The sequence below is a fragment of the Delphinus delphis genome, chromosome 12 (assembly GCF_949987515.2).
Source record: "Delphinus delphis chromosome 12, mDelDel1.2, whole genome shotgun sequence".
Lineage (NCBI taxonomy): Eukaryota > Metazoa > Chordata > Mammalia > Artiodactyla > Delphinidae > Delphinus > Delphinus delphis.
The window spans coordinates 11,478,621-11,492,034 of record NC_082694.2 but is presented as its reverse complement, the minus strand read 5'-3'; the positions used below and the strand labels follow the sequence as shown (position 1 = coordinate 11,492,034).

Here is a 13,414-nt window from a genome sequence, read left to right as displayed (position 1 = left end):
GAATGAGATGATTCATATAAGGCAAAAAGCTAGCCGTCATGGGGAAGAAGAAAAGGAAGCAGGTCATGTTTCTTTGGGCTGTAGAGTCCGTCCAGATTGCATCAGCCTGCTTGGCGGGAGACCTTGGGCCGGCTCCCAAGCTAGAGTGGGGATTCAAAGCCCTCAGGAGAGAAAGTCTCCCTGGCACCTCTGTCCTTTTCCCACCCCCTCACTGTGAGTCACTCTCCAAGCAGCCCCTGGCTCAGCCGGCACTTGGCTGCGTGAGTTCAGCTGTGTTTGTCCAAAGCACTTAGGGATGCCTGGAGCCTCTGGATGACACGGACCCGGCGGGTGAGAGAAGGCGCCCCGGCCTGCGGGGTGAAGATGACGCTGACAAATTGATGCTCAGGTTGATGGCTAGCTCAGGTGACCAGGAAGGCCAGCAGGGGCCTTGGGCTGGCACTGAGATCCGGGGAAGTCGTGACCAACCCAGGGCTCACCAACCTGCTCCTGAGGCACTGTGTCCCCTCCCTGGAAGTCTCCCTCCAGCACCAACAGGAAAGGCAGCCACGGCCTCCTGGGCTGGACCAGAGGCACAACCTACACGTTCCGCTAACTGTCTAGGGTGTCCAAGCACAAGAAAACAACTCACCTGCAATGAATGATGTGTGGGAAAGCAAAAGGGGTGAATCATCATTTTTGTTAAGTGTTCCAAGATTTTTTTATTGTGATACAATACCTATAACAATACCTATAAAGTTTGCCATTTTAGCCATTGTTACACGTACGGTTCAGCGGTATGAACTACATTAACAGTGTTGTGCAAACATCACCACTACTTATAAAACTTTTTCATCACCCCCCAACAAGCTGTGCCCATTAACCAATAACTGCCCCAATTCTCCTCTTCCCCCAGCCTCTGGGAACCTGTAATTTCCTTTCTATCTCTATATATTTGCCTATTCTCAAAATTTCACATAGGTGGAATCATACAGTATTTGTCCTTATGGGTCTGGTTTATTTCACTTAGCATCATGTTTTCAAGACTCATGTTGTAACATGTACCAGAACTTCGTGCCTTTTTATGGCTGAATAATATTCCGTGGTACCTGGTACCAAAATATCCATGATATTTTGTTTATCCATCCATTTGTTGACAGACACTTGTATATACAATATTTTGTTTATCCATTCATTTGTCGACGGACACTTGTTTCTTTCCACCTATCAGCTACTGTGAATAACGCTGCCACGAACGTTGGTATACAGGTATCTATTTGAGTCCCTGTTTTAATTCTTTGGGGTATATACCTAGGAGTGGAACTCCTGGATCATATGGTAATTCTAAATTTAACCTTTTCAGTAACTGCCATAGAGTTTTGATTTTATGCATTCATTTAATATTCATGTACTGACCCCTCCTACATACCAAGACTGTAGACAGAGACAGTCTTCAAGGAGTTTGCCCTCTAGTGGTGCTAAGAGACAAACAACAGACCTGTGAATAAATACATCAATCCAAAATGGGTACACTGTATATATGTACCATATCTTCTTCATCCATTCCTCTGTTGATGGACATTAGGCTGCTTCCATGTCCTAGCTATTGTAAATAGTGCTGCTATGAATATTGGGGTGCATGTGTCTTTTTGAATTACAGTTTTCTCTGGGTATATGCCCAGTAGTGGGATTGCTGTATCATATGGTATCTCTACTTATAGTTTTTTAAGGAACCTCCACACTATTTTCCATAGCAGCTATATCAATTTACATTCCCACCCACAGTGTAAGAAGGTTCCCTTTTCTCCAAACCCTCTCCAGCATTTATTGTTTGTAGATTTTTGATGATGGCCATTCTGACCCGTGTGAGGTGATACCTCATTGTAGTTTTGATTTGCATCTCTCTAATAATTAGTGATGTTGAGCATCTTTTCATGTGTTTGTTGGCCATCTGTAAGTCTTCTTTGCAGAAATGTCTATTTAGGTCTTCTGACCATTTTTTGATTGGGTTTTTTTTTTTTTGATATTGAGCTGCATAAGCTGCTTGTATATTTTAGAGATTAATCTTTTGTCAGTTCCTTCGTTTGCAAATATTTTCTCCCGTTCTGAGGGTTGTCTTTTCATCTTGTTTATGATTTCCTTTCCTCTGCAAAAGCTTTTAAGTTTCATTAGGTCCCATTTGTTTATTTTTGTTTTTATTTTCATTAGGAGGTGGGTCAAAAAAGATCTTGCAGGCTTCCCTGGTGGTGCAGTGGTTAAGAATCCGCCTGCCAATGCAAGGGACACAGGTTCAAGCCCTGGTCAGGGAAGATCCCACATGCCACGGAGCAACTAAGCCCGTGCGCCACAACTACTGAGCATGCACTCTAGAGCTGGCGCACCACAACTACTGAGCCTGCGTTCCACAACTACTGAAGTCCACGTGCCTAGAGCCCGTGCTCCACAACAAGAAAAGCCACTGCAATGAGAAGTCCGCACACCGCAACAAAGAGTAGCCCCCGCTGGCTGCAACTAAAGAAAGCCCACGCAAAGCAACGAGGACCCAACGCAGCCAAAAATAATTTTTTAAAAAAAGATCTTGCTGCGATTTACATCAGAGAGTGTGCTGCCTATGTTTTCTTCTAAGAATTTTATAGTGTCTGGCCTTACATTTAGGTCTTTAATCCATTTTGAGTTTATTTTTGTGTATGGTGTTAGGGAGTGTTCTAATTTCATTCTTTTACATGTACTTGTCCAGTTTTCCCAGCACCACTTATTGAAGAGGCTGTCTTTGCTCCATTGTATATTCTGGGCTCCTTTTGTCACAGATTAGGTGACTACAGGTGCGTGGGTTTACCTCTAGGCTTTCTATCCTGTTCCATTGATCTATATTTCTGTTTTTGTGCCAGTACCATACTGTCTTGAGCATTGTAGCTTTGTAGTATAGTCTGAAGTCAGGGAGGCTGATTCCTCCAGCTCCATTTTTCTTTCTCAAGATTGCTTTGGCTATTCAGGGTCATTTTGTGTTTCCATACAAATTGTAAAATTTTTTGTTCTAGTTCTGTGAAAAATGCCATTGGTAATTTGATAGGGATTGCACTGAATATGTAGATTGCTTTGGGTAGTATAGTTGTTTTCACAATATTGATTCTTCCAATACAAGAACATGGTATATCTCTCCATCTGTTTGTGTCGTCTCTGATTTCTTTCATCAGTGTCTTATAGTTTTCTGCATACAGGTCTTTTGCCTCCTTAGGTAGGTTTATTCCTAGGTATTTTATTCTTTTTGTTGCAATGGTAAATGGGATTGTTTCCTTAATTTCTCTTTCTGATCTTTCATTGTTAGTGTATAGCAGTGCAAGAGATTTCTGTTTATTAATTTTGTACCCTGCAACTTTACTAAATTCATTAATTAGCTCTAATAGCTTTATGGTGGCATCTTTAGGATTCTCTACGTATAGTATCATGTCATCTGCAAACAGTGACAGTTTTACTTCTTCTTTTCCAATTTGGATTCCTTTTATTTCTTTTTCTTCTCTGACTGCCGTGCCTACGACTTCCAAAACTATGTTCAATAATAGCAGCGAGAGTGGACACCCTTGTCTTGTTCCTGATCTTAGAGCAAATGCTTTCAGTTTTTCACCATTGAGAATAATGTTTGCTGTGGGTTTGTCATATATGTATGGCCTTTATTATGTTGAGGTAGGTTCCCTCTATGCCCACTTTCTGGAGAGTTTTTATCATAAATGGGTGTTGAATTTTGCCGAAAGCTTTTTCTGCCTCTATTGAAATGATCATATGGTTTTTATTCTTCAATTTGTTAATTGTGTATCATGTGTATCACATTGCTTGATTTGCATATACTGCAGAATCCTTGCATTTTGCTGTGCAATAGAAGCTAACACAACATTGTAAAGCAACTATACTCCAATAAAAATTAATCTTAAACCCCTCCAAAAAAAAACGTGATCATAAGAAAAAAAATGGGTAAATGCCATGACAGAATACTGCAAGGCACAAAGACAGATGACAACATGTACGTGGGATTTAAACTGCAGGCTTGAGGGAGGTTTACCTGAAGGAAGGACACTTGAACTGGGACTTGAAGAATGAGCAGGTGTCAGGCAGGTGAAGGAGGGGAAAAGATCGTTCTAGGATGATAGCATGAGTGGTCCAAATATGGAAACAAGGGACTGAAAGAAGGCCAAGACAGCAGATCTCCCAGGTAGGACTACGTGGCACAGAAGGTGTCTGGAGACATGAGTGTAGGGCCATACCCAACGAGAACCTGTGAGACATGTCAAGGGTTGGAGGGTTTCTCTAAAGCTAACAGGAAGGGGTTTTCAGCTGAGATTGATGTGATCAGAGAAGCATTTTTAAAGATCCAGTCCTTTAAATCTATTCAAATTTCCTTCTAGGATACTCAGGAGTAAAACTTTCTTAAAAAGCTTTTTATTGTGGAAAATTTCAAACAAAATAGAAGAGTATCATAAACTCAGTGATGCCCAGCTCATGATCCATTTTATTAATCTTTCCCCCAATTCACTCTCCCATTCTATACCCCAGATGATCTCGAAGTGTATCCCAGACATCCTGTCATTTCATCCATACGTAGTATTTCCTATGCATCTGTAAAAAATAAAGACTCTTTTTTTAAAAAATTTATTTTATTTATTTTTTGCTGCATTGGGTCTTTGTTGCTGTGCGCGGACCTCCTCTGGTTGCAGAGAGCGGGGGCTCCTCTTCATTGCGGTGCGCGGGCTTCTCATTGCAGTGGCTTCTCTTGTTGCAAAACACGGGCTGTAGGCACGCAGGCTTCAGTAGTTGTGGCACCCAGGCTCAGTAGTTGTGACTCACAGGCTTAGTTGCTCTGCGGCATGTGGGATCTTCCTGGACCAGGGCTTGAACCCGTGTCCCTAGCATTGGCAGGTGGATTCTTAACCACTGCACCACCAGGGAAGCCCTAAAGACTCTTTTTAAAAGCATGACCCTACAACCATTATTCCACCTCAAATATAATAATAATTCTTTAATACTGCCAAATATCCAATTTCAAATTTCCCCAACTGACGTCTAGTTTTTCTTTACAGTCTGTTGTTTGAACCAGGATCTAAATAAGGTCCACATATTGCAATGGGTTGAAATGTTTCTTAAGTCCTGCTTGAAACTACAAGTTGCCCCTCCCTCATTTGCTCAAACATTCCCTATGCAACTCTGTGCACCAGGCTCAGTGCAAGACCCTGGAGGTGCAGAGGAGAGGGCTCCCCACCCAGAGAGCTGCAACACCCTATGAAGACTTCCCCATGGTCATGGCCCACCGGAGGCTTGCTAAAGAGAAGGCAGGTGTGGGCATATGGTAAAAGCACCAACGGAGGATCATGAGTCTGAACCAGGATCCTCTAGGATTTCTGAGAGGAGGATCTATTTGCTGCATCTCAGCTGACTTTCTTCTCTCTGGAAGCCACAGCCAACCCATCCCAGAGAGAAGAGACCCTGTCTGGATGAATTCATAGGGAAGCCAGTTTTCCCCAAAGGACCTAATGGTGGGCGCCCTCACCCCAGCTGGTGCTCACAGATTTCTTCGTTTTTAATTCCTACCCATTTTTAAATGTCTACATTGCAGAACAGAAAGTTTCCATCTTGGACTCATCAATGATTGACCTGCTTTCTTGTCTGATCATTCATTCATCATTTTCTAATTATAATTTCTCCCCTTTGGGGACATCAGGACTGGATATTTACAGGTGGGGACTGATTTGGTGATGCAGTGGTGTCCAGGGAGGGAGAAGAGGGCACATGCAGGGCCGCATGCCTGCTGGGAGGCTCAGGGCACAGGAAGGGGCCACGGCAGTCACACCTTTCAAGCTATTCTGTTTACCATCCTTGGTGAGCTGGTACATGCAAAGCAAGCCCACAGTGCGATGCCATTTTATACCCATTTGATCAGCAAAAATGGAGAAGTCTAAGAATTCCAAGTGCTGTGGCACATTCACCCAAAGGAATATCTTTCTGTAGTCAAAAATTAATGAACTTCCATTTATATACCGTTCTAGAAATGGCAAAACCATGCAGACGGAGAATAGACTAGCGGTTGCTGAAGGACAGGAATAGGGTAGGGGCTGTATGCAGTTGAAAATGGGCACGACTGGGCTTCCCTGGTGGCGCAGTGGTTGAGAGTCCGCCTGCCGATGCAGGGGACACGGGTTCGTGCCCCGGTCCGGGAAGATCCCACATGCCGCGGAGCGGCTGGGCCCGTGAGCCATGGCCGCTGAGCCTGTGCATCTGGAGCCTGTGCTCCACAACGGGAGAGGCCACAACAGTGAGAGGCCCGCGTACCACAAAAAACCAAAACAAAACAAAAAAACCCCATCAGTTCATGAAGGGCAGGCTGCCCAGTGTCTCTCACCTTTACTCCTGGGGCCATGTCTGCTATGAGAGGACTTCTCCTATGACCAGGCTCCGACTGACAAAATTCGTTGTTTTCTCTGCCTGAAAACATGACAGACCCAATGTCAAGATTTCCTTACGGTTTTTTCTGACCGTTTAAATTAACATTTTTTAAAATAATAAACAGATGTTACTTTTAGAATAAAAAATTCAACACAGCCAAAGCAATTTTTAAATTAAGAATAATTCCACCACTCTACTGAACAGTAGCCAGTGTTTTCATCCCTTTTTAAAAAACTTTTATTGAAGTCTGGTTGATTTACAATATTGTGTTAGTTGCAGGTGTACAGCAAAGTTATTCAGTTTTACATATATTTTTTTTTCTTTTCAGATTCTTTTCCATTAGTTTATTGCAAGATATTGAATAAGTTCCCTGTGCTGTACGGTAGGACCTTGTTGTTTATCTCTTTTATATATGGTAGTGAGCATCCTTTTTTAATGGGGTCGTCTGGTCTCTGACCACAGACGAAGTAAAGACTCTCACACGACAGGAAGTCGACTGCATGTGCATGGAGGCCAGCCCCTGGCAGACTCCCCTTTGGCCTCACGTGGACTTAACCAAGTTTGTCCCTGGGCCCCCTCACCACTACCACGGTTCTACACAGCAACTCAGACCTGCAGCATCTCTGCACCGACGCTCCCACCAACAGCAAGCAGCTGGCACAAGTCCAGGTGACAATCTTGACGTCTTGGACAATCTTCCCAGACAGAGGATTTGGAAGATTTGGGAACATTCTGGACACAGGAAAAGCAGTATTCTTCCCTTTCCTTTCTAACCACAGAGCATCTCAGGGCTTTGATTAAAAACCATGAGGTCCGGTCCCCCTTTGTTACCCTCTTCTCCCTTGCTGTGCACAGCAGCCTCGAATCCCAAAGCTACACAAGCACGCTCTTCTCCACCAGCGAGAAGTGGGACAGGGCAAGAACACTGTCGCTGTTTTATTTTAGAATTTCAGAGGCAGGTGGCATTTCTTCCAAAGGTAATTCCAATTATCTGTTGTTGGAATTAATGCTAGCCTTTCTCATTCACCAGTCTCTTCTGAGATGCAGCCAACAAAGCTGGTGCTTGTTGCCCATGTGCACGAGTGCATATGTGTGTGGAGCGTGTATGCCTGTGTGTACGTGTGCGTATGTGCGTGTAAACCTCCCCACCAGCAGGAGGAGGGGCCGACCTTCCTTGGAGGACAGTTTCCATACTGGCTTAGACTCTCTCCCCAGACACACTCTGCTTTCCCTCCCATAGGTTTTTACAATGTTTCTCTCAAGCATTATTAATTTTATCAAGCAGCAGACTGTCAACATTTATGACTCTTATCGTGGCTCAAACCCAGTGCATCTTGTATTGATTATTTCCTAAAATACTCCTCCAAGGCTGGAGCACGTACCACTGCCTGGCTCCAGTATCCGCTCACACAGGAGTGTTCGTTCCCAGCAAATAATAAAAAACAACTGTAGTGGATATTCACGGGCTTTTTTGGAGGGCCCCTGGGCCCTCTGTCCCGCAGATCCCCACAACAGTCCTCCAGGAGGAGCTGAGCAGGGCAGGGAGTGCTGACCCCATGTCACAGATGGAAAAGTCTAGGCTCAGGGAGGTCAAAAGACTTGTCCAACCAGGGTCACCTAGTAAGTGGTAGAAAAAGGGCCAGAAACCAGATCTTCATATTCTTCACATGGACCTCTTGTCCCCAGCCCTCAGTGCCCTTCATTGTTAAGCTGGAGGGAGCCCCGGGACCCTGGGTGGTCCAATCTTTATCGCCAGCCCACCCCTCTTTTGTACCACCAGCCTTGTCGCAAGAGAGCACCTGACACCAACACGTCCCAGTGCCCAGGTAACCTTGCTGACAGTCACCCCAGCCCACCTCATTCCAACAACCCCCTCCTCCCCTTAAACCACTTGCTCTGCTGGAGCCAAACCTTAACCATCAGGACTAAGTAAATCCCTCAGAATCTCCAACCGGTCTTGGTTTTCTTCATATTTCATTCTCTCCATTTACACTGTGGAAGCAGGAGAATGACTTTGTCTTTGGTGGTATCCAACTGTGGTCATTTTTACTCACCAGTTTGAAATAAATTGCAGTCACACTTGCTAAAGAACCAATCCCAAATGCAGCCATCCTGGAGCATTATAAATTGTTCGTGACCATTCTTTTCCTTCCCGAGTCTCTGCACAGGACCGCGATCTTTGCTATTAGATCCAATGGGCAATGCTGCAGGAGTTTGCCATTAATGCTGTGATGTTGATTTAAGCATTCATTTGGGCTGGTCCATCTCAAGACATCGAGCAAAAGTTCCAGAACTAAGATGAGGCTTGATTTGATGGATTTCCTTACTAGCATATATTTTTAAATATCTTTTCCACACGTAAATTCTCTCTTCAGTTCTTCTTTCATTTCCGATCCACTAACTGTTCTTAAAAAATGTCTAATATTGGCAAGGTTCCCCTCACATTCAATTGGCAGCATACTGAACTGCCCATACTGATAATGATCAGTCAATAATTAATGCATTTTTCAGCATACATTTCTGCAGTATCTCTACTGTATCAGTAGCTGCCTTCATTTAGATCTAATACATTCAAGCCAAACTCAATTCCCATATCAGACTGTTAGTTTATAGTAATTTTTAATGATAATGATTCCATAAATGTATGGAGAATATACTCAAACTTGTATTTTATCCTAAATTATACCCCATGCCATTTACATTTTTGTTTAATAAATTCAGTCTCAAACAGAAGGAAGGTAGTTTTCCCAAAAATAAACCCCACTTCTTTGTAGAGCACTTGATGTATCAGACCTTCATGATGTAATATTCTGTTAACAAATCAAATTTTACAAAAATGTATATTTTTGGTTTTATAAGCCCAGAGAGTATCTAAAAGACAAATCTTCTTCTTCAGCTAAAATCAACTTGATTCACCACTGCTTGGGTATCTATACTCTGAGCTGTCTTCCCTCTGATATTAAAGACGCTTGCTGTCCCCTTCATAACCCATCAGTGGGCCCCAGTAGGAGCCCCACCAAGAGGACCGGGCAAAAACAGGTTCCTGATCTTAGTTTTCTAACATCAGTCCCCAAACTGGCATATTTGCTTCTTCTGTCTTCTAGTTTCAATTTCCCTATTTTAGTTACATCGTCTCAGTCTTACTGAATACATGTCCTTTTTTACAATGAGCCTTAAATTATTTTAGAAAGAGAAGGAATCAGAGTAAAATATACAAATAGAATAAATAAATTTTCAAGGATTCAGTCATCTGGGACATGCTCTAAACAAGATTGTTGCTTACTGGGCTATCCAGTCCTGACCCTCCCTCCAAAAGAGATCCCAGGGCTTCTCTGGTGGCGCAGTGGTTGAGAGTCCGCCTGCCGATGCAGGGGACACAGGTTCGTGCCCCGGTCCGGGAAGATCCCACATGCCACAGAGCGGCTGGGCCCGTGAGCCATGGCCACTGAGCCTGCGAGTCCGGAGCCTGTGCTCCGCAACGGGAGAGGCCACAACAGTGAGAGGCCCGCGTACTGCAAAAAAAAAAAAAGAGAGACCCCAATTCTGGCCACTTCTAACATCTCCCACCATCATCTTGCACCTGGACTATTGTAACAACCTCCCAGCTGGCCTCCTGTTCCACTCTGCCCCAAACATCAGGCATGGTGATCTAATATTCATTATTAAGGTAAAATTTATATACAGTGAAATGCACAGAGCATAAATGCATGAGTTCTGGTCCATTACCTACCTATGTAACCATCACACCAATTAAGATCATGGAACGTTCCCGTGCCCCCCAGAAAGTGCCCTCTTGCTCCTTTTCAGAGTCCCTGCCCCCCACAGGCAACCCCTCTTCTCTTTGCATCACTATTCACTAGCTTTGCTTGTTCGTGAACTTACATAAATGGAATCGTATGGTATGTACTCTTTCACGTCTGTCTTCTTCCAGGCAGATAAGGCATTCGTGTGGTTTTCTGCATCTGTAGCTCATTCTTTTGTATGGCTGAGTGGTTTGCCATCTGTGAGTACTCCACAATTGGTCCATTTCTCTGACTGCGGGACATCTGGGTTGTTTCCACCTTGGGGTTATTACGAATCAAGTTGATACAAGCATTCATGCACAAGTCTTTTGGTGGATATGTGTTTCCATTTCTCTTTTGTAAACCCCCAGGAATGCAACTGCTGGTTGAAGGGTAGGTTTATGTTTAATATTGTAAGGAAGTGTCAAACACTTTTGCAAAATGACTGCACCGTTTTCCATTCTGACCAACGATATATGAGAATTCTAGTTGCTCCACATCCTCAACAATATTGTCAGACTTTCCCATCTTTAGCTATTATCGAGGGATTGTAATATCACCTCATTATGGTTTAAATGTGCATTTCTCCAATGACTTAAGATGCTGAGCACATTTTTATATGCTTATTGGCCAGTTGGACTCTTTTTTTTTTTTTTTTTTTGTGGTACGAGGGCCTCTCACTGTTGTGGCCTCTCCCATTGCGGAGCACAGGCTCCGGACTCGCAGGCTCAGTGGCCATGGCTCACGGGCCCAGCCGCTCCATGGCGTGTGGGATCTTCCCGGGCCGGGGAACGAACCCGTGTCCCCTGCATCGGCAGGCGGACTCTCAACCACTGCGCCACCAGGGAAGCCCTGGACTCTTTTATAAAGTCCAAAAAATCCAAACTTCTCACTGTGGCCCCTACGTCTGACTCTTTCAAGGATTTTGCCAATTTTTTAACTTGGGTTGTGTGTCTTTTTATCATTGAGCTCTAGGAATTCTTTATATGTTCCAAGTACAAATACTTTGTATCTGGACATAACTTTTTTTCAGATATATGCATTGCAGATATTCTTTCCTAGTTTGTAGATTGCCTTTTTTTTTTTTTTTGGCTGAATTGGGTCTTCGTTGCTGCGCGTAGGCTTTCTCTAGTTGCGGCAAGCAGGGGCTACTCTTGGTTGCGGTGCGTGGGCTTCTCATTCCGGTGGCTTCTCTTGTTGCGGAGCAGGGGCTCAAGGTGTGCGGGCTTCAGTAGTTGTGGCACGTGGGCTCAGTAGTTGTGGCACACGGGCTCAGTAGTTGTGGCTCATGGGCTCTAGAGCGCAGGTTCAGTACTTGTCGTGTGTGGGCTTAGTTATCCTGCAGCATGTGGGATCTTCCCGCACCAGGGCTCGAACCCATGTCCCCTGCATTGGCAGGTGGATTCTTAACCACTGAATCACCAGGGAAGTCCTGTAGATTGTCTTTTTATTCTTTTCATGATGTCTTTTGATGAACAATGGTTTTTAATTTTGATAAAGATTATCTTATCAGTTTTTTTCTTTTGCACTTTCAATATTTTGAGGTCCTCTCTAAGAAACCTCTGCCTTCTCCTTTGTTCTTGTACAAACGTTGTTAATTGTGGAATTTGTGTTCAGGTGTATAATACAGCTCAAATTTTTTGTGTGTGTAGTGTGAGGTCAGGATCAAGGTTAAATTTTTTTCTATAGTTTTATCAGTAGTTCCAACGCCATTTATTGAAAAGACTTTCATTTTCCCATTGAATTGCCTTGGCAACACTGTCCAAAAATCAAGTGAACATATGGGTGTGGATTTATCTCAGGACTCTTCATTCTGTCCCATTAATCTATGTGTCTACCCTAATGCCAATACCACATACTCTTTTGAGTAGCTTTTTAATGTCCTGAAATCAAATAGGGAGAGTCCTCCAAATTCACCCTTTTTTAGAATTGCTTTAATGATTCTAGGCCTTTTGCATTTCCATGTATGGTTTTTGAATCAACTTATAAATTTTGATCAAGGAACTATAACACTTTTAAAATAATCATTACATTGTGCTTGCCTTCTTCTTCTTCCCCACCCACCCTTGAGAAAACCCTCCAATGACTCCATTTACCTTGGCAAAAAATCCAGACTTCTCACTGTGGCCCCCACGTCTGACTCTTCTTACTCGCTGCTGTTCCTTATCCTCTGCTGATTCTCTCCTGGGACCACAGAGTGGGATCCCTGAGCAGAGTGCTGGGAGGATTCTGTGACAAAGGCTGTCTGTGGCCATTGTACTTCTGCCCTCCCCAGGGGCCTTGACTACTCCAGGAAAGCCCAAGAGAGGAAGGATGAAAGGTGACATTCCCACGGCTCTGTCCAAAGACATTTTTCATCTGTCACAACATTATTGCAGTATTTTGACAGTTTTGGATTTTCCAAATTCTTGCCTTAAACTTAATGCCTCTTGTCTGGCAGCATGCTTCATCCCAAATTCCTAGCTGCCTTGAAAATGTTTCTGATTATTAGTGTAATCACATAATTTATCAGTACTGACAACACGTAATGATGAAGGCATCGTATTGACATCACCAGCCTGATGCGTGAGCTTACTTTGCTGTTGACGAAAAATGCATTATTTTACATTGATTTTAATTGAAAAGAGTGATGGATTATGTACCTTGCAACTTTACTGAATTTGTTTATCAGTTCTAACAGTTTTTTTGGTGGAATCTTTAGGGTTTTCTACATATAAGATCATGTCGTCTGTGAACACAGATCGGTTTACTTCTTCTTTCCCTATTTACCATGCTTGATTTTTATCGCCAGCATCGACAACCACCTGACATAAATGTACTTTATTAGTTTGTAGCCTGCCTCGTCTCTAAAATGTAAGCTCCATAAAGCAGGTATTATTTTACCTGCTTTGTTCACTGCCTCTTGAACTACCTCATAGTAGGTGTTCAATAAAAAATTGTCAAATGAATGAATCACCTAGCCTGGCACATAGTAGGGACCTGGCAAATGATAGCAAGTAATCATTATTGTTATTTTTAACATAATATTTCAATGCAAGAAGAATAATTATGCCTTAAACTGAGAAGTTTCCATTATGCAGAATGGTTTCCAGTGCAGTAAATAAATAGCACCAGGCTTCCAGCTGCACCGGAGTCCCCAGGCAGGTCCCAGCTCACTCCCTGGCACGCCCTTTCAAGTAATCCCTGTGGCTGTCATGGATGACAACTCAGTTCAGGTGCCAATC

The 13,414-nt window shown here is 43.4% G+C and overlaps 1 protein-coding gene across 1 annotated transcript in view; it reads right to left on the bottom strand.

Moving 5' to 3' along the window:
- ACOXL (acyl-CoA oxidase like) overlaps positions 1-13,414 on the bottom strand; it is a 366,413-nt gene that overhangs the window by 320,412 nt on the left and 32,587 nt on the right. Inside the window, 2 exon segments of the mRNA XM_069541255.1 lie at positions 6,365-6,390; positions 6,393-6,447. Coding sequence (XP_069397356.1) covers positions 6,365-6,390; positions 6,393-6,447 — 81 coding nt within the window.